Here is a 23,720-nt window from a genome sequence, read left to right as displayed (position 1 = left end):
GGGTTTTTCAAAAGTAGTGATGTTTGAGTAGAGTAGAGAAAGGTGTAAGGGTAGAGAAAGGTGTAAGGGTAGAGAAAGGTGGTTTCAGCTGCAGGAGGTTATTCCAGATATAGGGAACAACATACACAAGGCCATAAAATGAGCCAATGATTGTCCTGAGCTACTCAGTGAACTTGCTTTTCCATCATGGCCTTCTCTTAACCACACCATTTGTTTTCAAGAACGATTATTCCAAAATTATTGCATCAAGTCAATCTGCTTTAGTGGTCAGTGTAAATGATAGCATGATTGGCTTTTACAAGTTAAAGCAGCATATCTACAATTGTTTTTACACTTAGTGCATGGAATAAATGTACAAACCACACATTTCCTAATGCCATGTAAATTAATGTATTTTGAAAATCTGCAGTAAAGGCTCTATGACATTTTCAGTAGCAATTTTTAAACTGGTTATTTGCCTTGCTCTCTATATCCCTTGAAATCCTTCTTTCTGAGCTAAATATAGAAAAATACAGAAGCACAGGATGGATCACTTTTGCTAGCTTCTTTCATTTTTATCTTGCATCTTTCCCAAGCTATCATATTAGCCACACTCGAAGGGTTTAGTCAAAACGTATCAGACTATTCTCCTACTCTGACCCATTCATTTGTATCTTGGTATAAACATTTTAAAGAGATACTGGGCTCTTCCATTTCATTGCTTTAGACTAGCAAGCTATATTTCCCCAGGCTGACCGTTGTATCATAATTGGTATGAGAGAGACAATATGTGTGTGTGTTTGTGTAATGGATGACCTTGCTATGACTTAAGGAAATAATAAGATCCCCCAAGGAAAATGTACAAAAGCCTGCTGATAATACCACAGCAAATAAAAATTCTGAAGGACAAATAGACCTCTTGTCGGAGCATTAACATTAACAGTATTTTCTCCTTAGTCTGTTATTTGATCTGTACCATGCTAAGGGTGCTGGATTTGCACTGAGTCTACTTTTCCCCAAAGAATAAACATTCAAAACAATGAACCTCAGTGTGTTACTTTTACCATCCCTCTACGTGTCTAGAAAATCTTAACCTCTATCACTAATGCACATTTTTGTTTGCAATAGCATGGATTTATATCTACACTATTAGAATCTGTTCTTTAACACCCTGCACTTGCCTGTGTTTGGGGGGTTTGTGGGGGGCAAGCTTCCCCTGCTTCCCTCCTTAACACTGCTGTCAATAAAAAAAATGACATGTTTAATAAAGAAGTTACCTTCTTGGTCTTCCTCCTACCACCTGCCTTGCCCCACCCTCCGGCCCTAGGAGTCCTCATAAGGGAGCTGTTCCTGGAGGAAGAACTGTGAGGGGAGAGTCTCCATCGCGAGAGCCTCCTTCCACCTGCCTTGCTCTACCCTCTGCTTCTCAATGTATATTGTATTATGTACTGTGGCTTGCCATTGTTTTATTGATTATAGTTTAGATATTATTGTAACTGCTGAGTGGATTTCTGTTTAACTTTTATATGTTGATATTATTATTTTATACTATTCGAATGATTGCTGAATGTTACTTTTTTGATGGAGGTTGCCTATTTTAAAGTTATGTTTTATTATCACATTTTTGTATTGCACTAGATTATAAGATGTACATTTTTTGTTTCTTCAGCTTGTAAACAGCCTTGAGTATTGTAAGATAGAAAGGCGGTATACAAATTAAAAATGAAAATGATGATGATGATGAAGGGAGAGAGCCATGGCTCAGGGGCAGAGCATATGCCTTGTTTACAGAAGGTCCCAGGTTCAATCCCTGGCATCTCAAGGTAGGACTGGGAGGCTAAAATTCTGGAGAGCCACTACCAGACAATATAGGCAATACTGAACTAGATGGAGCTAGGTGAGTCAGGCCAATGGTCCAAACCAATATAAGGCAGATTCCTATGTTCCTAAATACAGGGGGCTGGTACTCTAAGCCAGTTGCAGCTTTCCCTTTAAGTGACATTTTGTTACACCTTCACCCAGATTTTCTCTAACTGGACAATTTATCTGAGTAGAGTGTGGGGGCCGCTTCTGCTTCCTACCTTCTGTAACTTATCTGGCTTTACATTTTGGTAGACTTGTCTCAGTCTCCACACTTTCTCCTGTACTCCTCCACCCTCTCTTAATTCTGGTTTGCAGTTTACAGAAATCTGGGCAGTCCTTCACAAAGGTCCTAGAAATGATATACAGTTATAGATGTGGCGGGGGGGGGTATGGAGAGCACACACTGAAGCCTTAGCCAGCACGTAGGGGCTTATATTTGATAATTGCAGTGGCTAAGACAGGAAACTAATTCAGACAAACTAGTCCACGGTCTTCACAGTTGAAAGCTGAGATAAGTCATTTAGAACTGAGCACTGGAATGAATGAATATCCTCTCCCACAAAACCTCTCCCTGAAACATGCAGCACTTTATTAACTAGGAATTAAGAGCTGGATCTCGGCATCACTCCCATGTGCCAGGTGTTCTGTATAAGTCATAGCTGCTCCAGTTTTGGCTCCTATTAATTTTGACAACAAAATTGCTTCTATGGCAAGTAATGTTTATAAATCTGGGGAATCAATCTCAATGTTCCAGAATCGTTGGAAAGAAGAAGGCTGAAGGAATACGAATGCACCTCCGCCCTCTACCAGAATTCAACTGCACAAAGCCCCAAGGAATTGCCAAATGTTCATAAATTCAGCAATGGCAATACATGGCTTAATATTTTGCTTTCAAATGTCCTAGGTGTCATTCCGGCTACCAATGCAGACTGTCAAAAGTAGGGCACGGGGGATATTATTACAGTTAGGGCTTACACTGCTTGATTAATTTTCTGTTATTGGCGAGGGCTGCATATGGGATTAAATTATTCTGGAAAAACTACTTTCTTCCCTTTACTTTTCATCTCTCTCATTCAACAGGCAATAATGAGCTACCCATTTTAACACTCAAGAAATATAAAACCTGACAGCAATTTAATTCACGGCATGGCAGCAAACTGCTACTGCCATGCTGCTCTTCAATTTTCAGCAAAGTGATGCATGGACTTGAGCTATAGGACGCATGCAACATGACAATACAGACATTAGCAGTGCAATCCTATGTATGCCTACTCAGAGGTAAGTCCCACTGAGTTCAATGGGGCTTACTCTCATGTAAGTAGGTACAGGATTGCAACTTTATGAGGCCATTTTATCAGGAGAGTTGGCTTGGTTTCAGTTTCATGATAAAAATGAAACAACTTAAAATTCAAGTCTACCAAAAAAAGTCAAAACCAAGTGAAACTTTTTAAAAAAATTATTTAACATTTGAAATTGTATTTTTAAAAAACATTAATTTATTACTACTGTATTATTGCTACTGCTGTTAAAACATACATAGCCACTCATCAATAAATATTCGTTGTGAGGTTACCTTTTTCATTTTCAATGTAAAACTCAAGTCATGAGTTCAACTGCACAATGCTAATTTCATTTTTGCAGTGCAGAACTGAAAAAAAGGAAGAAACTGTTCACTGAGTACAACACAAAAACTATGCAAATTTATAGAAAGTGAATCTAATAAGAAATGTTGGCGTTCAGAAAGAAATCTAAGAAATTAAAATCATATGTTAAGTTTAAAGAACTAATGAATTTGGAAAACGTGCATTCAAAACGCCCTTCCTGTTCAAAATTTTAACTAAAATAAAAATAAGATTTGTGCAACATTAAATAATGCCTTGTACAAGAGATAACTTTGTAACATTTGTCAAGCCACAGGAAGAAACTGAATGGCTAACTTTTGCCTCACACATAGATACAAACTGTTCACCTGGAAAAGGAGTGTTTCCTATAGACCAAACTCTTTATTGGACTGTCATTGTGAATGTTTGAATAGCAGCACAAAAGTAAGGACAATGCTAAATCCGGAAAAAGGAAATGGTCTGTTATCAGAGAACTATTGATTGCTTCCATGTCATGATCTTCTTTTATTCAGTTGTCCAAACAACAATGCCTTGGCTGTACAAAAAAAGAAATAAAGTCCATTCTTTGTTTCATTTATTGCCTGGCTTTCACTTTGCTGATTTTATAGGTCATTGCAGCACTTGGGAGAATCTTATCAAAGCCACATTCCTAGGTGGGTCAGTAGTTAGGGTAAGGATTAGAGATGGCCACTTCAATGACTTCCGCCACAATTAGACAATTAAAAGCATGGTAGCAGCCAAAATATTCTAGCCCAACCTAGGAAAACAGTGCTCCTATCTCAGATCTGTGGCTCAGAATGTAACATAAATAGTGTGTCCCACACATTCCTGAGACTGCTTCAGGAGATGGTATTCAGCACCATATCATATTTGCTTCCATGATCACCAAACCAACAAATGGGGAAAAATTGAAACAAAAACAACAACAAAAGAGCTGTCAAGGGTCAGTTCTAAAACCTGGGCATACAGTAAGTCAGACCTTAGCCTTTTAACTATATCGTATTGAATCAACTCAGCGACTCTTGTTGATTTGTGGAATCAACTGCACTTTTGATTTCCCAAGGTTTTCCTTTTGGTAATGTTTGTTTGCTTCAAAGAGCTAACTTTGAAACCAATGTTACTTTCTGAAGGTACAAGTGGATACAAGTGTGCCCTAAAATACGTGTAAATTTTATGTAATAATACATTTAAGAGGTGACATGAAATAAAATTATAAAAGTATGCATGGCATGGAGAAAGTGGATACAGGAATGTTTTTCTGGCTCTCTCATAACACTAGAACTCGTGGACATGAAGCTGAATGTTGGAAGATTCAGGACAGATAAAACACAACATCTGACTTATTGACACAACTTTACTCATTTTAAAAAATGCATACCCTGCTCTTCAGTGCTATTGCTTCCAAATCATTTGACATAAAAAAAAAACAGATACAGAAAAAATTCCCAAGCCCACTGAGGGTAAAAACAGTTTAAATTATATTGAAAAGCCCAAGAAAAACCCTAAGAAAATAAAGCCTGAAGTATCCATATCCACCTAGTGCAGTAAAGTCTCTCAGAGTAGGATCTTCCAAAGCCCTTGCAAGTGAAAAGGCCTTCTGCCCTCAACCTGAGAGAATGAGATATAAGAGATACTGAGAATATCCTTTTAAAAATGGGACACACATACTCCAGATGTTGGGCAACAGCTCTCATTGTTCCTGACTGTTGGCTGGGGCTGGAGTTCAACAACATCTGGGGGGCTCTGGGTTCCTCACCCCATGTTTTAAAAGACTAGACAATAAGAATAATTTGTATGCTTCAGTCTTTTCACCGTGAGTCTGTGAGATTTATTTCTGCAAAATTTAAACCCTAGTGCTTTATTCAAAGCAGTGAAACAGGTACTTGAGGCACTGTGAAAGGTTTCCTAAGATTAAACATGCCTAAATGTTTTTGCTGAAGTAATGGAAAGAAAACTGCTGTTTGGGAAAGAACAAAACATTGCTTGTTTAAATGGCACAGTTTCACCTGTTTTTAAAACTTCTTTTTGTTAGCTGGAGTTCCATTTCAAATATTGGTGACTTTTGCTACCCTGCTTAGGTTCCATGCTTATTCATAAAAGGGTAGCCTACAGTTATAGCCTAAAAGGTATAGGACCACTTCTTAGTTTGTTATGTTTCATGTGACTATAGTTTCAGATGCTTTCCATAAAAACATGGGTAGCCAGAAAAGAGTTAACCCAGCTTTCTGGATAAGTAACAATACAGACCTTATCCTCCCATTTTAATTCATTCACTCAAGTTGGAAACAGAAAACATGAGGCAATGGAAGTATTCAATAATACAGGTCATCTGCTTAGCAGAATGCCAAATTCAGCAGCAACTAGAAAAAATGCAGTGTCATAACAGCTTGCCAAAAATTAAATGTGGACACTCCTGTGACATTTTTGTCTGGTTTTGTGCTTAGACGTTCTGGAAACCTTGCTACATTTAGATACCAGGGATCTCTAAATTCTCACATCTATAACTTGACATGATCTGCAGCCATGGCAGAACCCACAGCTACCCACTTTCTTGATTTGCCAAGAGACATTTAACAAAAAAAGAAAGAAAGAAAGAAAGAAAGAAAGAAAGAAAGAAAGAAAGAGAGATTAGCCTCACAGATGGATTAATAGAAGAAATAAGAGTATTTACTGTGAACTGCCTTCACTAACTGAGACAGATTCAAAATATTGATAACACAGGTATTTTAATAACATGATTTGATGTTGCATTATTTTTTTGCCAATACTCCAGCAGGGAGCTTCAAGTGCTTTAGAAGCCACCTGAGTCATACAGCTGATATTTCAACGTCTCCTATGTATTTCACTGTTTGATTGGCATCAGTTGTAATGAAGAAACATTTTTCTTTCTTTCAATTAGAAATTGCACTAGCAGATCAAGGAGATTGCCATAGGTTTCCTGTCTCTCCAGACCTTGCCAGATTGTATTTGGGACAATCTGATGATCACTGTAAGTGCAACTCTACTTATACAGTGATATATCTCCACCTTTCATTTAGTAAAACAGTTAGAGAGGCAGATCTAAATATAATCAAGAACTACATCAGTAATGCATTTGCCTCATTTACCCTGTGAAAAGTAGTCTAACACCCATACCCAGCATAGAAAGCATAAGAAAAATGGGGAAAGGGGTTAATAAAATTTAAAACAGTAAGTTTTTTTCTTTTTTAAAATTACCTGGGTTAAATTAAAATTTGAATTTCTTAAAACATGGTGAATCCTAGCCTCTTAAAATTGAATTATATCTATCTAAAGGTGCCTTCCCACTTGCGGAAGGCCTCCTTTGCTCACGGAAAGGCTGGTTCCAACCTAGCAGACTGCATTGCTTCATTCAGTGAAGTGTGAATTTTGGATGGCTGTGTTTTGGCTTGCATTTTATTTCAGAAAGTGCAAATTAGGTAACTTCACCTTTAATGTGAGATTAATTATTTTCCCCCAAATTCTCTAAGTGAGTGACTAGCTAACGGGTATATAATTTATTACCACCACCGCCACAAATTATTATACCAGTTTCTACGTGAATCAAATATTTTATTTCCAAGCCTTTTTGTTTAACAGCTTTCAAACAAAAAATGCTGGGTTCTACTCTTCAAGAAGGGTGACACTCCTTCAAAAGGAATACATTTCCACTGGGATGGCAAATATTTCACAGCTAACACAGCATTCATTTTGGACCTCTGGAACTGGCTCAGATGTTGTAGCTCAGTTTCTTTCATGTTAACTCATTCACAGCTCTGTAATTTCACAGCACATTACCTCTAGTCAATTAAGCAGGTGAACAGCCTTATTGTAACCCTTGTGAGCCTACCCGTGTGAGGAGCAGTAACAATGACAGACTTTCTCCAGAGAGAAATCTACTCAAATTCATATGGGCCTGACCTGTTTGCCAGAGAATAAAACACATGGGCCTGAAGGAAGCATTCTTTTTTTTCATGATAGGATCCAAATTCAGTATTTCAGAGAACTCTAGTCTGAATATTTCTGCACCATTCAGTCTCTGTTGCCGTATATTGTTTTATGGCCCTAATGCTTTACATTAAAGAACCATGAGATACTTACGCCTATGAGATTACTTTATATACATTAGATTGACAGAATCATGTACTTATGAATAGTTTAGCAGCCTTTTAATACAGTTTGATATTAGAAACTGTGCCAGTTTATACAAACAGAAACTCTGAACTATATTTTTAAACATATGAATAGAATATCTCTGTTACATTCAAGTGGCTTTCTAATAACATACGGCCAATGTGTTACATGTGCCTTGCCAAATGGTATCCATGACTTAGAAAATTGTGAGCAACCAAAATGGCCACACTGATGTGTGTTGTAGTCCCAAACATGTTTGTCAGAGAATACAACATAGAGGTTGAAGAAGTTTAACCTACACTCCTCCCAGATGAGGAAAAATACATTTGTTTTATTGTATTTTTAATGTTTTGTTGGAACCTGCCTGGAGTGTCTGGGGAAACCCAGCCAGATAGGTGGGATATAAATAAATTATTATTATTATTATTATTATTATTATTACTACTACTACTACTTAAACATCTGCTTTTTTTCATTTTCCTTGCTTTAATGAATTTCACTAAAGAGATCAGTTTGCTTGATGTTCTTTGAGTGTTCTGGCAGTCAACAGATTTTTTTCTTACTACATTAGGCTCCTTAACCAGGCGTTGCCACAGAAACTACTTTGGCCACCCTTTGTTGTGAAAGAGATGGGGAAGTGTGACCCTGGTTCTTGATCTTTCAGTCACTTGATATCAAGGAGCATAGTATTCTCCTGGAGCGGCTGTCTGAACTGGGACTGGGATTCCAACTGGTCATCCACTATCTGCTATGCAAATTCCTCTGAGAGGCTGTTCACAAGATATGGATGGGGGGGCGGGGTACAGCCATGGTCACTTGGGATGGGGGAGAAGAAGACAACGATGCTGTCGATCTCTTTGTGTTTAGTTCTGGCATATTTTAACACCTCTGCCAAAAAATTTGGAATTTGCGGCTTTGTTGAGTATCAAACTAATTTATTATTTTTCTTTGTACTAGTTTCTCAATAAAACCTTTACAATAAATCATTTTCTAAATCAGAGTTCCATTTTACATAATTGAAAATAGTTAGCTGCTGTATTGCTGGTGGCAATGCAATTTACCAGAAAAATAAATTCTGTCCGATGCATTTAGTACTTCCACAGTGTGATCAAAGGTTTGCGGTATGAAAATTATCTGATGCTATTGACGTGAAACATAATGAGTATCCGAGAGCCATCACATCATATTTAATAAAAACAACATGAAAGGTTTACCCAAAACTCACGTCCTCTAGCTGGTTTCTGTAATTGAAAGCATGCTATGCTGCACATTAAACAGAAAAACCCAAATTACACGGTGACAAGAGAACACTCACGAGTTAGGTGCAGCCAGACAGAGAGAAACGACAGTACAGGTCTAGCTCTGTGGCCTCACACTATAGGGAGGAATTAAAACCATAAATGGAAGATCACCCCCTCCCCATTTACAATACGTTACTACTATATGAAAGCTTTACAGTGCAATTCTTTACGTATATTTTTTTGTATATCAGTGGTGGCTGGTTCCCCTTGGGACTGGTAGGGCAGAGGTCAGGGAAGCCAACCAGAGATGGGAGTCAGAGCCAATGACAGGCAGACTAATTCCAGTTTTGTCTCTGCTGAGCTTCACAAGTGTCCAACACCAAGAATCAGGAGGAGGAAGTACCACCCCCTAGACTGGCTCTAAGTAAGCAGGCAGGCAGGTGGGGCTGGCTAGATGCAGAAGAAGACAGGTGGGGCAGTACTGCAATTGCCATAATGCACCAATCTCCACTGCTGTATATCTATTTAATTTTGAAGTTAGTTCCAATGCGTTCAATGAGACATACCCCTACATAAGTGCACACAGGACTGCAGATATCAATCCTGCACGTTTACTCAGAAGTAAGACCCACCATGCTCAGTGGAACTTACTCCCTAGGAAGCTTACGTAAGACTGCAGCCTTAGTCTGATATTTTCCCGTGATGTCTATCTTCATCAGGAGGGTTGAACAGAGGAACATGGCAATGTAGGCTCTGGGTCAACCTGCCTCTGAAGCATTAACCTACCAAAGTATATCATGAAAAGCACCAACAGTGCCTTGTGTTATCCTGCTAGGACTGTTGTAAGCCAGAAAATAGCCTATCTCCTGAGTTTAGGCCAGTAAAACTCAGAAACATGAGGAGTTAGGAGTCCAACGTTATTTATGATTCACATATTAGCTGTATTTCTGCCTCAATTGGGGGGGGGGGAGACGGCAACTTGCAAAATCATCAGTTTCATAAATTGACAGGCTACCATAACTTCTCTATTAGAAGCATACTCAAGGATTTACAGAGGTACACATTATCACATTTATGGTGGCCCTATCACATTTTCAAAATGTCTGATAGCTAAGCTCCACTACTTTTCACAGGCTGGGAGTATGCATTGTTTTCAGTGACAGTCTGTAGCAGTTGAAGCTGTGAAATGTGCTAGGGGCAAGCATTTTTGTGGTTGTGAATTCTATTGCTGTTAACAACATTATCTGACCAATAGTACACAAAATCTCTTAACTGGTATTTGAAGCATACAGTATGAGTTAATAAGATGAAAGCAAATTAACTGTGGCTCCAATTGAGAAAATGTTTGATATACATTGACTTTTAGTGACTTTTTTGTGGGTTGATTCATTTTCCACATTGATCAAAAGGTCAACAAATTTGGGGTTCCACCCCTAAAAAAAGGTTGAGAACTCTGGGGAAAGGGGGGCGCCAGATGGATCTTTGCACCACGGCGCTGGATATGCTTAAGACGGGCCTGTGGATTACACAATCTTCCTTGGGTGTCATCAGAATGCTTTAGGGATTTGTACCTTATGCTTTATTCTTACCTCCACCTTCGGCCTCAAAAGTCTTTCCCACACTGAGGGGTCCACTTTTCTCTTCTCCTTTGGCAGAGGGAATATCCAGCAGGCTGGGGAACCTGGAATTGGATATCTGCCGCCTTGCTTCTTCCTTCTCCTTTTTAATCAGCAGGGGCCTGGATCCATGCAATCCAGCTGCAAAGTGGGGACCCGACACCTGCACATCCATTGCACAATCTCCCTTGAAGCCCCCCTCCCCAACACATAAAAGTTGTGCATTTCCAGTGATGGCAAACAAATGTGACCTGCAGAGCTGACTACAAAGACCATTTGCATCCCTGGGTGAAGATAATGCACACCTGTAGTGATAATACAACACATGGGCTACCATAACTTCTCTATTAGAAGCACACTCAAGGATTTACAGGGGTACACATTATTACATTTACTGTGGCCCTTTGGGCCGCTGCCACATTTTCAAATATTCAGCATTTAGAATATGCGGGTACAGAAGTGTCTCCAAAGTAGAAGACAAATCTTTGACACACAGGCATTCATTAAGGTCATTATCTACAGAACTGGGCAGAACGTCATCAGTCGGGAATGCCATTCCTCCTTTCAGTATCAAGAAGAAAAACCAGTGGGATGTTCTTCTACACTGCCATGTTGGCACTGAACTTTTATTTCCCCCTATACTTGAGTAGTCTCCCTGCTCCAGCCAGTTTCTTGCCCAGCGTTGACTAGACCTAATTCTGTGGAGAATATATATAGAAGCAGCTCCTGTGCATCCTTCAGTGCGCTGTGCCTGGTAGCTCTGTCTGTGACCCCATGACCAATGCATCATTAGAAAATGAGTGCTTTGGTTTGCTAGGCAGAAATGCCCCTGCAGGGATGAACTAATGTGCTATGATGTACACCAGAGGAATTCACCATAATGAAAACAGTTACTGCAATACTTACATTCTACTTGTAAGGACAAAGGAAGCAAGCCAGACCCACCAAAACAGATTCAGAAATACAATAAAGGACATATTTTCCTCATATAAATTAGAACTGATTTAGAGAGGCAGTCAGCTGAGAAAAATGTATTCAATTTCCCCCACATTTCATCATTCTTATTCATGTAAGCATTCCATTAAAAAAGGAGCCCTGAATGCTTCAAAAGCAAAAAAAAATGGGTATATACTGAATGCAATTGTGCTAGGGGGCTTTACTTAGGATTACTTGTGTCATGGGATCAAGGAGAACAATGAATATTCTTCCTTGTTCCATCTATTACTTCCTTCCATTATTACAGGCTGCAAAAATTGATAATGGTAGGGTAGAGATAGCCAGTGTTCGCAGGACAAACGGACAGTTCTGCCTACACACAAACAGCATCAACTTTTCTCTCTGTAATTGTACATCTACCTGTAATTGTACATCAGAATGTTAGTGTGAAATGGGCTGTATGTAGATTTCTGTGAACTACTTTGCCTATATCCAGATACCAAATAGATTGTCACTAACATTTCACTCTTGTAATTGTAAACAAATGACCAAGGAGAGATTATGTCTATTCCCTGTAAGAAACTGCATTTGTGAACTGATCCTTTCACTGTCCATAGTAAGTCATCATTCAAGACTTCTTTTACTTACATACAAAATAAATGGGTACTATATTGCGTGTCAAGGATTAGGTTAGCTGCTCTTTGGACTAGGAAACTGCTGAAAAGAAACTGAAAAACTTCCCTTCCTCCATATTTTATGGTGGAATCTTTACAGTGCAAATTTGGGAACAAAAGAGTGAAAATCAGTCCTCAAACTGGATAATTCTGCAGTGCAAATGCTTGCAAATTCAAAGCTGTATTTTCCAATCAATAGCACCATGCATAAATCAGGGAAATGTCTATAATGTACAAATTACCACCCCAGATGTAACATTTACTAGCTTAGCTTGCATTTCTTCATTTTGTGGGACTGAGTTTTACCCAGTTACCATACATGACAAAGGTGTGGCTGGATAAATATTTGAGTTGATTTCGGTAAACCTATTTCATTCACCTGCAAGAAATTTGTATGACACTTGAGGCCTAAAGCAGAATGACGTCCCCACTGAAGTGTGCCTCACCCACAACTTATATTTCTTTAGATGCCTAGTAAAAACCCAACTCTACCTCCCGCTACCAGGTTTTTAGAAGCTGATGGGTTATTATTTGCCAGTTGCATTATTTATGAATATGGTGTCTTGCTTTATTTTGGTAAAACTCCTTGTGACTTTTCTTTGGTGAAGGACAGCATAAAATCTCTTAATAAAGTAAATAAATAAATACAACAAACCCTTGTTTGCAGTACTGTTTTAGGCATTTAGGCAAAGGTTTCCTCCAACAATGGTTACCTGTGTTAAGTTGCGACAGAAGCACACTATGCAGGTTCTAAAATACCCTTTAAATTACAATAACTAAATCTTTCTAAAGTGGAATGACATGCTAACATACAGGTTTGAAAGAAAATAGGGGTTTTTTTAAAGGGGAAAAAAGAGTGACCGTAGTGTAAACTTCATACCCTCGCTGGGCCACGAAAAAGGTTGATGCCTTTTTAAGTGGCATCCAATTTCACAGAGTTAAACCTTTCCAGTAAAATATTGCTTCATGTGAGACAGTAATACCAACATCTGCATGGCCCTCTGAGAAAGCTGAAATTCAAGATAAGCCCAAGCTGTTGCTACTTGAATCATTGATGGTAGCAAACCACATTTTAAACAAAGGTTGAATTCAGTGTTTAAAAATGTGAGCCACAGGCAATAAATTAGGCAAAAGAAGAGAAAGAATCCCAAGGGAATTCATGATGTACTGCAGACTTGCCATGCTTTTAAGGAGGCAGGGGGTTATCAAAAGAAAAGCTGTTTACATCCACACAAGGTTTTGAAGAAAATCCTAGGCAACTTTAGTGAGACATTTCCCAAGGAGATAATATAGACTGCTGAAAGGAGGAGGTACACACAGCACTGCACTTAAATTTCCCTTGAGAACCTCTTGGTAGAGAAGGTCAATGTCACATCCACAAGGAGGAAAACCCTAATTTTTATCCATCAGGTTTCCTCTAACAACGGAGAGTTTCTGAATCAGCTCCTTCCGTTCCAAGCGTAATTAGCAGAAGGTGATGTGATGAGGGTGAGAGAGAAAGAAGGTTCTTGATACGATCTAGCTGAGTATTGTAGAGACTTACTGGCAGTGACTCCCAAGGTTGCATTAGAGTTGGAAGGGGCCATGAGGGTCATCTAGTTCAACCCATGGCAATGAAGGAATGTTTTGCTCCATATCGGGCTTGAACTCATGATCTGAAATTAAGAGTCTCATGCTCTACCATCTGAGCTCAGACAGGGATGTCTCCTGGCCCTACTTGGAGATGCTGGGGAATGAAACTGGGATCTTCCACATGCAAAGCTGATACTGTGCTGTTTGCATCTCACCAAATATAACACTCACTGTTGTTGTTGTTTAGTCGTTTAGTCGTGTCTGACTCTTCCTGACCCCATGGACCAGAGCACGCCAGGCACTTCTGTCTTCCACTGCCTCCCGCAGCTTGGTCACTAGGTGAGACCAAAGGGACGTGGGTGGCACTGTCGGTTAAACCACAGAGCCTAGGACTTGCCGATCAGAAGGTTGGCAGTTCGAATCCCCGTGACGGGGTGAGCTCCCGTTGCTCGGGCCCTGCTCCTGCCAACCTAGCAATTTGAAAGCACGTCAAAGTGCAAGTAGATAAATAGGTACTGCTCTGGCAGGAAGGTAAATGGCGTTTCCGTGCACTGCTCTGGTTCGCCACATGACCCGGAAGCTGTACACTGGCTCCCTCGGCCAATAAAGCGAGATGAGCGCCGCAACCCCAGAGTCAGCCACGACTGGACTTAATTGTCAGGGGTCCCTTTACCTTTAACCTTTTTAGGTGAGACCACCGCACTGGCTGTGCCTGCTGAGAATTCTGTAGGCTCCTCTTGACACAAGCAAAGAAGACTGGTCAAATAGGCAAGAAAGGGAAATAAGACCTGCTAGCTGATTCTCCCCTCTGCCCCTATTTATTTTCACTTCTTAGAGGCCAGTTTCCCCTAAAAATCAAGGGGAAATGGTAAGGGCAAAAAGACAAGAACATAAAGAATGGATCAGTCAGCACTTACTTCTTCACTGCATATTTGATTGAGCTTTCTTTCCCTGTTGGTGGGGGGATCTTCCAAATTCTCACATGCAGTTAGGTTGCTTTCATGTCATAAGATTAATGCCTACTTGGGCATTATACTTGTATAATATTCTAAAACAGTTTTCATTTTAAGACTTCTTTAACCAATTTATTCATCCTCCCAGCTACGGAGCAATGTCAACCTTTAATGTTCAGTTTTACAGATGGGCGAATTGACGCAGAAAGCAGCTTACCCAGGGCCACCCAACAAGTCTGGACCTGAGCTAGGGGATTTGAACCGAGATTTCCCAGGTCCAAGTCTAGCAAACGATTCATTGGACCACACTGCCTCTCAGATCCAGATGCGGTATGAGTCATGGCCCTTTAAACAGGCTGAAAGCTCTTTCCTGTAGATAGGATAAATTAATCATGTGTATTTACTAGCACTGAAAATGAGTCAAATTCTTTGAGTCAGCATTCAAAATCTCACTCCATTCTAAGGCTCCTATTTTATTAATATAGAGGTATAGCTAGGGTTATGATCACAAAAATCTTCACTGCTTTCACGCACCTTCAAGACTATTTTAGCCTATTGCTAGGTATTCTGCCTCCAGTATTATGGCTTTCCTTTTATACTGAAAGAAATAATTTGATATCACTTGATATGTTTGAATTATTTCTGAGTCATATGTGCATGATGATGCAATGAAATCCCAAGCTACTCCTATACTATTATAAATTCTGCCATAACACAGTCACCAATGACACTAACTTAAATGTGGAGTAAAGAGTAAAACAAAACAGATGTACATGGAAGGGAGCTGCTTGCTCAAATAAAGCTTTTTCCAACAATCCATAGCAATCTTCATTGGGAAGTGGCACCTCTAATACAAATAGTAAAAGTAAATCCCAACTAATCTTAGGAAATTGTCTCTTGTTGATTTGTTCCTGCTTCTTCATAGTAAATTTATTATTTGCGGAATGCTGCAAATTATAGTAGAATAACATTTTCAGAACTGACTTGCTACAGATTCTGAAGGATCGGTTTTCAATACTAGTGTCAGCGCTCTCAAGAATCTCTGATATACACACTGCTTCTGTTCCCCAGAGATCATTTGGAAATGCTTTCATAAGACAGCAGGGATATTAACATAACCATCTTCCAAGACAGCACCCTAAGGCAATAATCTTATGCACCATTAGGCTGCTTGAATCCCAGTGACTTCAATGGGCTTTAAGTAGTCTGACTGCAAACGGGATTTCAGCCAACCAACTTACCGTACTTAACTGCTTCTATTATACGCATACTGAAATCTCTTCATGAAGTGTATTGCTTTGTTTGAACTGCAGGTTATTAAGAACTTTGAACCAAATACGTGCTATTAAATAAATAATATTACAACTTTTTGTTTATTTTCCCTGTTATTTTGGAGGACACTACGGTTTCCTCATTGCTTTCTTTGTGCCATTAAAAAGGACAATTACCAGAGCCAGGCCTATGTACAGTACAGTACACTATAGTAGCATGACAGGAAAGTAAATTACATGGGAAAGAAAGCCACAAGGGAAAGAATACCACAACATGCAGGAACTACAAATATAATTTGGGGGGAAGGGAGCATGATAAAAAAATCCCCATGAAAAATATTAAATTACCTCAAAACACCTGGCTACTAGTCATGCTGGTTAGGTTCTACCTCCACTGTCAGAGGCACCTATGAATACCAGTTGCTGGAAACCACAGGAAGGAAGTCTTGCTTGTGGGCATCTTGCTTGTTGGCCAGTTTGAGACCAGGCTGCTGGCCCGATCTATTTTTACAGTTTAACCCCTGTGTTGCAAACAATAGTCAGTAATATCCAAGGCTGTTTTCACCAGATAAGAATCTGATATATTGCTTCTTTCAGAGACTTGCATGGTCTTCAAAGACTTCCAGAGACTTATAAGACTTATGTTTATTTGGTTTTATGTTTTCAAGGGAATCCATTAAGAGTACATATTTTGTGATCTTCAGAGATTCATAAGTCTTCTGTTTATGTGATTGGATATTACCCATCTATTTTTATGCAGATATCTATTTTTACGTAGATATTACTACTTTAACGCAGAAAAATTAATACTATTTTTTATGGCTTGACCTAGTAATTGGATTTCAGTCTAAATCAGTGGTTTCCAATCTTTTTTTGGCCTGCCTCACCTAAGTATCTCTAAAATCCTCACACCCACACCCACACCCACCCACCCACATTACAGATAATTCTTATTATTCAAAAAGTGAACTATTCATGTGGAGGAAGCCTAAAAGGCCATTACTGTTAAAAATTCATTCTCAAATTGCCCCCCTTAAAAATCAAACTCCCCCCCCCGTGCACCCCACGTTGGGAACCACAGGTCTAAATTATCCTTAACAGTCTATGTTATCCTTAAAGCTGCGTGTTAGCTCCATTGAAAACACTGGAATTTACTTTGGTGCAAGCATGCATGGATTTGTAGCACAGTCTAAATCTAAATTCAAGATGCTACAAGCGGTACCTTTGGCAATTGATATAAATACTAAACCATTCTTACCTTTTCTTTGCTGCCGTTTGGGACTCGTATAGTGCCACTTTTGGTTCTGCCCTTGGAACATTTCGGGCCCGCTGCCTTCTCTTTCTACTTGGTGCAACATCAATAATATCTGGGCTACCAAGTAATGAGTCTCTTCTGGGTTTAGCTACTAAAGAGAGAAGAGGTAGAAAATGACAAAATAGATTATCATTTATGGGAATGTTATATGACTGTTTTGCAAGCTGCACTGCTCAGCACATAATTTTTCAGGCAAAACATAAATACACTCCATACACCCCAAACATAGTAGGTGCTAGGAAGTACTCTTCATGACTAATAATAGCATTTAGGTGTTTCCTACCTATTAATATCCACATTCTGCTATATCTCCCAAATGCAGATAATGGAATCCAAGTGAATCTGGTTTTACAACGATTCTAGCCATAACATTTGTATTTGGTAGTTGGAGAATTGGGAAAGATTTTTGAAATCATAAAACAATGCATTAATCAGTTAATGATAGCTCTATTCACTTGCTTAAACTTCTTGGTTGGATCTACTCTTTCTTACAGCAATTTATTTCAGAATGCACAGGCCGAAACTTGAAGAGATCAAAGTTTGCAAGAGAAGAAGACAGGAAATTCATTCTCCAGATTTGGCGGTCTTGTTTTGCAAAGCAGCTGCATAGTGCATAATGTCATTTTTATTCCTCCCTAGGTGAAAATCTTAGAGCAGGTTTGCTTTTTTCTCCATTACTGTTTCATGAATTGGACCACTGGATGGGCCCAGTATTTACACAGTACTAATAACACAAAACTTTTAAAGGCAGAGTGTGTAGTTGCATTCCTATACAGGCCATTCTAATCACAAGTAAAAATAAATAAATACAAGGGTATTGCCTCAGATTTTGTTGCTGCTGCTGTGTTTTTCTTATAAAATTTAGGTTGAATGTGCTGGGATTCCTATACATTACACACAAAATGAATAGCTGGTTTGGACACCCAAAGAAATTACAAAAAAAAATACTCTAATATCCATTTTTGCTCGTGCAGGGCATTAAGAATACGACTTTATCAAAACGTCTAGAAGCTTGACTATCAAATACTTTACAAATCTGTGATTATATAGATATGGCTATATTCCTAAACCCATCAACAGTGGCTTAGATACAATTAGCCCTTACTTGTTTGGGCTAGGAGTAGGGCTTCTCTCATTTTCTTGAATGCCCACCACAATTATAGGTCCTTCGTGTTTCACACATGATTCTAGATTTACAGAAATGGGTGAGTGGAAACAGGGTGGGGTGGGGGGACTCCTGTTGTGTGTGTATGTGCAGAATGCTATCCATGGTTCTTTGGATCAAAGCCTATATTTCCTATTCCAAAAAGGTTTGCTTTACTTAGATAGACTCTACTATAATGTTACATAGAACTTGTTAGGCAGCCAAGCTACAATTCCACTCACAATATCTTCCCAAAGATCTTAATTAATTCAGAGAAGTGCTTGCTATTAAGAAAGATTTCCTAACCAAAAAGATACATTACTTTTTATAGCTAATAATAAACTTTATTTAATACCTCCTCAAATGAACAATGGGACTTCAAGAGGGCGGGGGAGGGGAATGAAGTCAAGGTTATATGCGGTTAAAACCAGAACAAATGCTTCAAGTTGAGAATTCACTGCCTCTCAAAAGTGAATGCACGATTCCACTAAATGTTTTCCTTTTGGAAAACCGCCATTAGAAAATCTGCAATGACTTTGCTTTTATATATATTGTCAGGTCTGCAGTAAAGAGGAGGGAGAGTTTTCATGTATACGGATGATACCCAGCTCTACCTCTCTTTTAAATCAGAACCAGTGAGGGCGGTGAAGGTCCTGTGTGAGTGTCTGGAGGCGGTTGGAGGATGGATGGCGGCTAACAGATTGAGGTTGAATCCTGACAAGACAGAAGTACTGTTTTTGGGGGACAGGAGGCGGGCAGGTGTGGAGGATTCCCTGGTCCTGAATGGGGTAACTGTGCCCCTGAAGGACCAGGTGCGCAGCCTGGGAGTCATTTTGGACTCACAGCTGTCCATGGAGGCACAGGTCAAATCTGTGTCCAGGGCAGCTGTTTACCAACTCCATCTGGTACGTAGGCTGAGACCCTATCTGCCTGCGGACTGTCTCGCCAGAGTGGTGCATGCTCTGGTTATCTCCCGCTTGGACTACTGCAATGCGCTCTACGTGGGGCTACCTTTGAAGGTGACTCGGAAACTACAACTAATCCAGAATGCGGCAGCTAGACTGGTGACTGGGGGCGGCCGCCGAGACCATATAACACCGGTCTTGAAAGACCTACATTGGCTCCCAGTACGTTTCCGAGCACAATTCAAAGTGTTGGTGCTGACCTTTAAAGCCCTAAACGGCCTCGGTCCAGTATACCTGAAGGAGCGTCTCCACCCCCATCATTCTGCCCGGACGCTGAGGTCCAACGCCGAGGGCCTTCTGGCGGTTCCCTCATTGCAAGAAGCAAAGCTACAGGGAACCAGGCAGAGGGCCTTCTCGGTAGTGGCGCCCGCCCTGTGGAACGCCCTTCCAGCAGATGTCAAAGCGATAAACAACTACCTGACATTCAGAAGACATCTTAAGGCAGCCCTGTTCAGGGAAGTTTTTAGCGTGTGATATTTTACTGTATTTTTGGTTTCTATGGAAGCCGCCCAGAGTGGCTGGGGAGGCCCAGCCAGATGGGCGGGGTATAAATAATAAATTATTATTATTATTATTATTATTATTATTATTATTATTATTTCATGTATGGAGAGAGATCCCAGAATCCACTTGGATAATACGATCATTTACCATGGAGTGTTTATTTGTGTCATGATTACCTGAGATAACTGGCTCTAGTACAACAACTGGATGGTTTATGTTGCAGCAGCCAGTAAGATGCTCATGCCACTGCAATTTAGAGTATATCTTCTGAACCACTTCAGCAGCACTAAATTCTGATTGGAGGAAAGTGGTTGGGTAGGGAGCGAGGGAGGAGGCCAACAATGGTGGATAATGAAGAATGGCCAGTGGCCATGAAGAAAGCCAGTGAAAGACCATTTACAGAACTGCGCCAAAGCTTAAATGTACCAACAACAAGCATTTGCAATAGTGTTTTGGGCTTCTCAAAACACTTCACATACAGTATTTCAGCAACTTTGACAAGGTAGGTCATTATTATTCCTATCCCTATAGCGCAGGTGGAGAGGCTAAAAGACAGTGGTTTGCCTAAGACCACCTAATGAGTTCAAGGCAGATGAGTCAGATACAACCTTTTGCATGGACATGAGCACAAACACAGAGCCAGAAAGGACAACGAACACAAACACACACAGAGAGAGAGATTATAGAAAGTCCTGCAGAATCCTGGTCTGGGTGTATTCTTAGGCACAGTTCTGTGCTTGGAAAGTAAATGGTGACATTCTACTTGCTGAATAATCACATGCTAAGTTGCATGCACCCAGCAGGGTGGCCATCTGTCTTACTTTGTAGGGGAAAGTCCTTCATTTGACAGGCTGTCCAGTCCAAGTTTTGGAGCAAAGGGTCATCAGTATGCTTCTGCAATGCAGCTCTGCTTCTCCATAACATGTGACTCAGGAGAGACTGTGAATGATCTAGAGTCTAGACTGTTTTCTGGAAGCAGTAATGGAGTGGATGAGGGCGAATATGATGAGTCTGAGCCCTGGAAAGACAGAGGCACCATGTGTGAGGAGTGGTTCCCATATCTAGGAGATAGGTCAGTTGCCTGTTTTGGATGGGGTGGCAGTCCCTTGAAAGAACAGGCATGGAGTTTAGGGGTGCTACTGGATCCATCTTTGTTGCTGCAGGCTCAGATAGCCTCAGTTGCCTGGAGGGCCTTTCACCAGCTATGACCATTCTTGGACATGGTTAGTCCAGTTGCAGAGATTTACGCAATTGTGACTTCAAGTCTTGATTACTGCAAGTAGCTCTATGTGGGGCTACCCTTGGACCTGGTCCAGAGTCAGAAGCTGCTGGAAAATGCTGCAGCAAGACTGTTGATGGGGATAGACTATTGCCAGCACCTAACTCCAATGTTCAAAAGCTTGCACCTACTGCCCATAAGCTACTGAGTCAGGTTCAATGTTCTTGTATTAATTCTCCCTTAACAACTTGGGTTCAGCAAACCTCAAAGACCACCTAATCCCTGATATCCCTGCTCTGAGATCTTTGTGAAAGTCACTGTTAGCTACTTTCATAGCACAGATCCACAAGGAGCTGTGTGCTTCGTATTGTGGGACTCCCTTGCAGTTGAGGTTGGATAGGCTCCCTGTTGAACTTCTGGCACTGAATGCACTTAAAAAAAAATCCACCAGGCTTTTAAACTGAATTCTGATTTTATAGCTTCAACTCATTTTTGCAGTATTGCATCTTTCTGTAGCTTAGAGATGGTTGTGATTAAGTGGTATACAAATGATTGAAATAAATAAAAGGGGGGAAATATAAGAAGGGAGAGAAATTGCCTATAAATAGCACTTGGACAGAAGATGGAGGACCGTAGACAGGTTAAAGTCTTCCCCATTTTGGTAAGATGTATTTCTAGTTAAATTGTGGTAGATTAGCATCTATACATATAATTAGCATATGCAGATTTCAGACAGATCCATTTCCTCTTTCCTGCTGGTGCCTAAGTGCCCACCTGTACATCCTTTCATCTGCTAGGCAGATTTAAGGCTGGATGCATGACCAGAAAACCCCCAAAACTGGGAGGGAGATTTTCCCCAACCAACTTCACAGGGAAAGGCCCAACAAATTTCACCTCCATGTATACAGTGATATAAAAGTATTATTAGGAGAGGATCTACACACTCTCTCTCTCTCTCTCTATATATATATATAAAGGTTGTTGTTGTTTAGTCGTGTCCGACTCTTCGTGACCCCATGGACCAGAGCACGCCAGGCCCTCCTGTCTTCCACTGCCTCCTGCAGTTTGGTCAAACTCATGCTGGTAGCTTCGAGAACACTATCCAACCATCTCGTCCTCTGTCGTCCCCTTCTCCTTGTGCCCTCCATCTTTCCCAACATCAGGGTCTTTTCCAGGGAGTCTTTTCTTCTCATGAGGTGGCCAAAGTATTGGAGCCTCAGCTTCACGATCTGTCCTTCCAGTGAGCACTCAGGGCTGATTTCCTGAAGAATGGAGAGGTTTGATCTTCTTACAGTCCATGGGACTCTCAAGAGTCTTCTCCAGCACCATAATTCAAAAGCATCAATTCTTCGGCAATCAGCCTTCTTTATGGTCCAGCTCTCACTTCCATACATCACTACTGGGAAAACCATAGCTTTTACTATGCGGACCTTTGCTGGCAAGGTGATGTCTCTACTTTTTAAGATGCTGTCTAGGTTTGTCATTGCTTTTCTCCCAAGAAGCAGGCGTCTTTTAATTTCGTGGCTGCTGTCACCATCATATATAAAGGTAGCTTTCTCCCAAAGGAGACTTACTCGCCTCCCTTCCATTGGAGAAGAGAACTCTTGGATCCAGCAAACTGGTGTTTAGTTATAGTGATTTTTTCTTCATTAAAGCAGGTGTGAGGGACCTATGGATGTCCAGATGCTGCTAGATTACAACCCATCATCTCTGACCACTAGGCATGCTAGACAGGTTCCTCAGCCCTAGTTCAGTGCTTTATGGGGAAAACATGCTTTTAAAACCAATAATATTAACAACAGTGACATAAGCTGTCATATTGTCAAAATGAAACATTTAAGATATAAAATGAACCCCTCTCCCTTCATCAAGAAAAAAAACCATGATGGGAACTTTCAAAAACTTTTTGGCTACAAAAAAATAATGAGGCTGTTTCACAGTACAATGAAAGCTTTATAATAGTGCTTTAAAACCTCTGTGACATACACTGGAGGTAAAAGATCCATTACAAAGCTGCTGAAAGCTGAGGAATTATAATTTTGTTATCTGAAACTTCTAGCCCACAAGTTGATTCTCTCCCCCCGCCCTGTTATTTTCTTTAAAATGGTTAACATAAGTAGCAGTGACTACAATGACAGTAGAAACATTTTCTTGATGCCATGTTTTGACAAACCAAAAGTTGTTGAATGATAAGACGTTCATTAATATAATGCCCAAAATTAAACATTCCCACCCACCATAAATTTCTAACTTATAAAGTTCATGTTTTCAATGCAGCTTTGCCAACTTTATGTTGCAATCTGTCCAGTGACTAGATTTTTTATTATAATTATAATTATTTATAACCCAACTTTTTCCCAGCTTACAGATAAGATTAAAAACGCTAAAAACATAGAAAATGCAATCATTAAAAACAATTAAAAGTTGATAAAATTAAAACTATATACATATATGAAATCTATTAAAACAATACCAATAACTGCAATAAAAATAGCACAGAAACAGCCCTTTCATTAAAAGCAATCAGTTCCCAAAAGCCTGTTGGGACAAGAAAGTCTGTCAGTGGAAGAACAACAAGGAGGGAACCAGTCTAGCTTCATTAGGGAGTTCCAAAATTTCAGAGCAGCCACTGAGAAGGCCCTCTTCCGCATCCATATGAGGGTGGAGGGACCAGGATATGGCCACCTCCAAAGATCTCAAAGCCTGGGCAGGTTC

General features: G+C 40.1%; 1 protein-coding gene across 6 annotated transcripts in view; it reads right to left on the bottom strand.

The window, feature by feature from the left end:
• XRCC4 (X-ray repair cross complementing 4) overlaps positions 1 to 23,720 on the bottom strand; it is a 101,758-nt gene that overhangs the window by 24,874 nt on the left and 53,164 nt on the right. For 5 of the 6 annotated variants that reach the window (XM_053407658.1, XM_053407653.1, XM_053407656.1 and 2 more), the window contains one exon: positions 17,117 to 17,264. In XM_053407658.1, the coding sequence (XP_053263633.1) occupies positions 17,117 to 17,264 (148 nt within the window). The remainder of the gene's footprint in view (positions 1 to 17,116; positions 17,265 to 23,720) is intronic. The other variant, XM_053407655.1, reaches the window with a different exon arrangement.

Source organism: Podarcis raffonei, chromosome 11 (assembly GCF_027172205.1).
Source record: "Podarcis raffonei isolate rPodRaf1 chromosome 11, rPodRaf1.pri, whole genome shotgun sequence".
NCBI classification, from domain to species: Eukaryota; Metazoa; Chordata; class Lepidosauria; order Squamata; family Lacertidae; genus Podarcis; species Podarcis raffonei.
The sequence above is the reverse complement of the archived record's forward strand: the minus strand, read 5'-3'. Positions and strand labels throughout refer to the sequence as shown.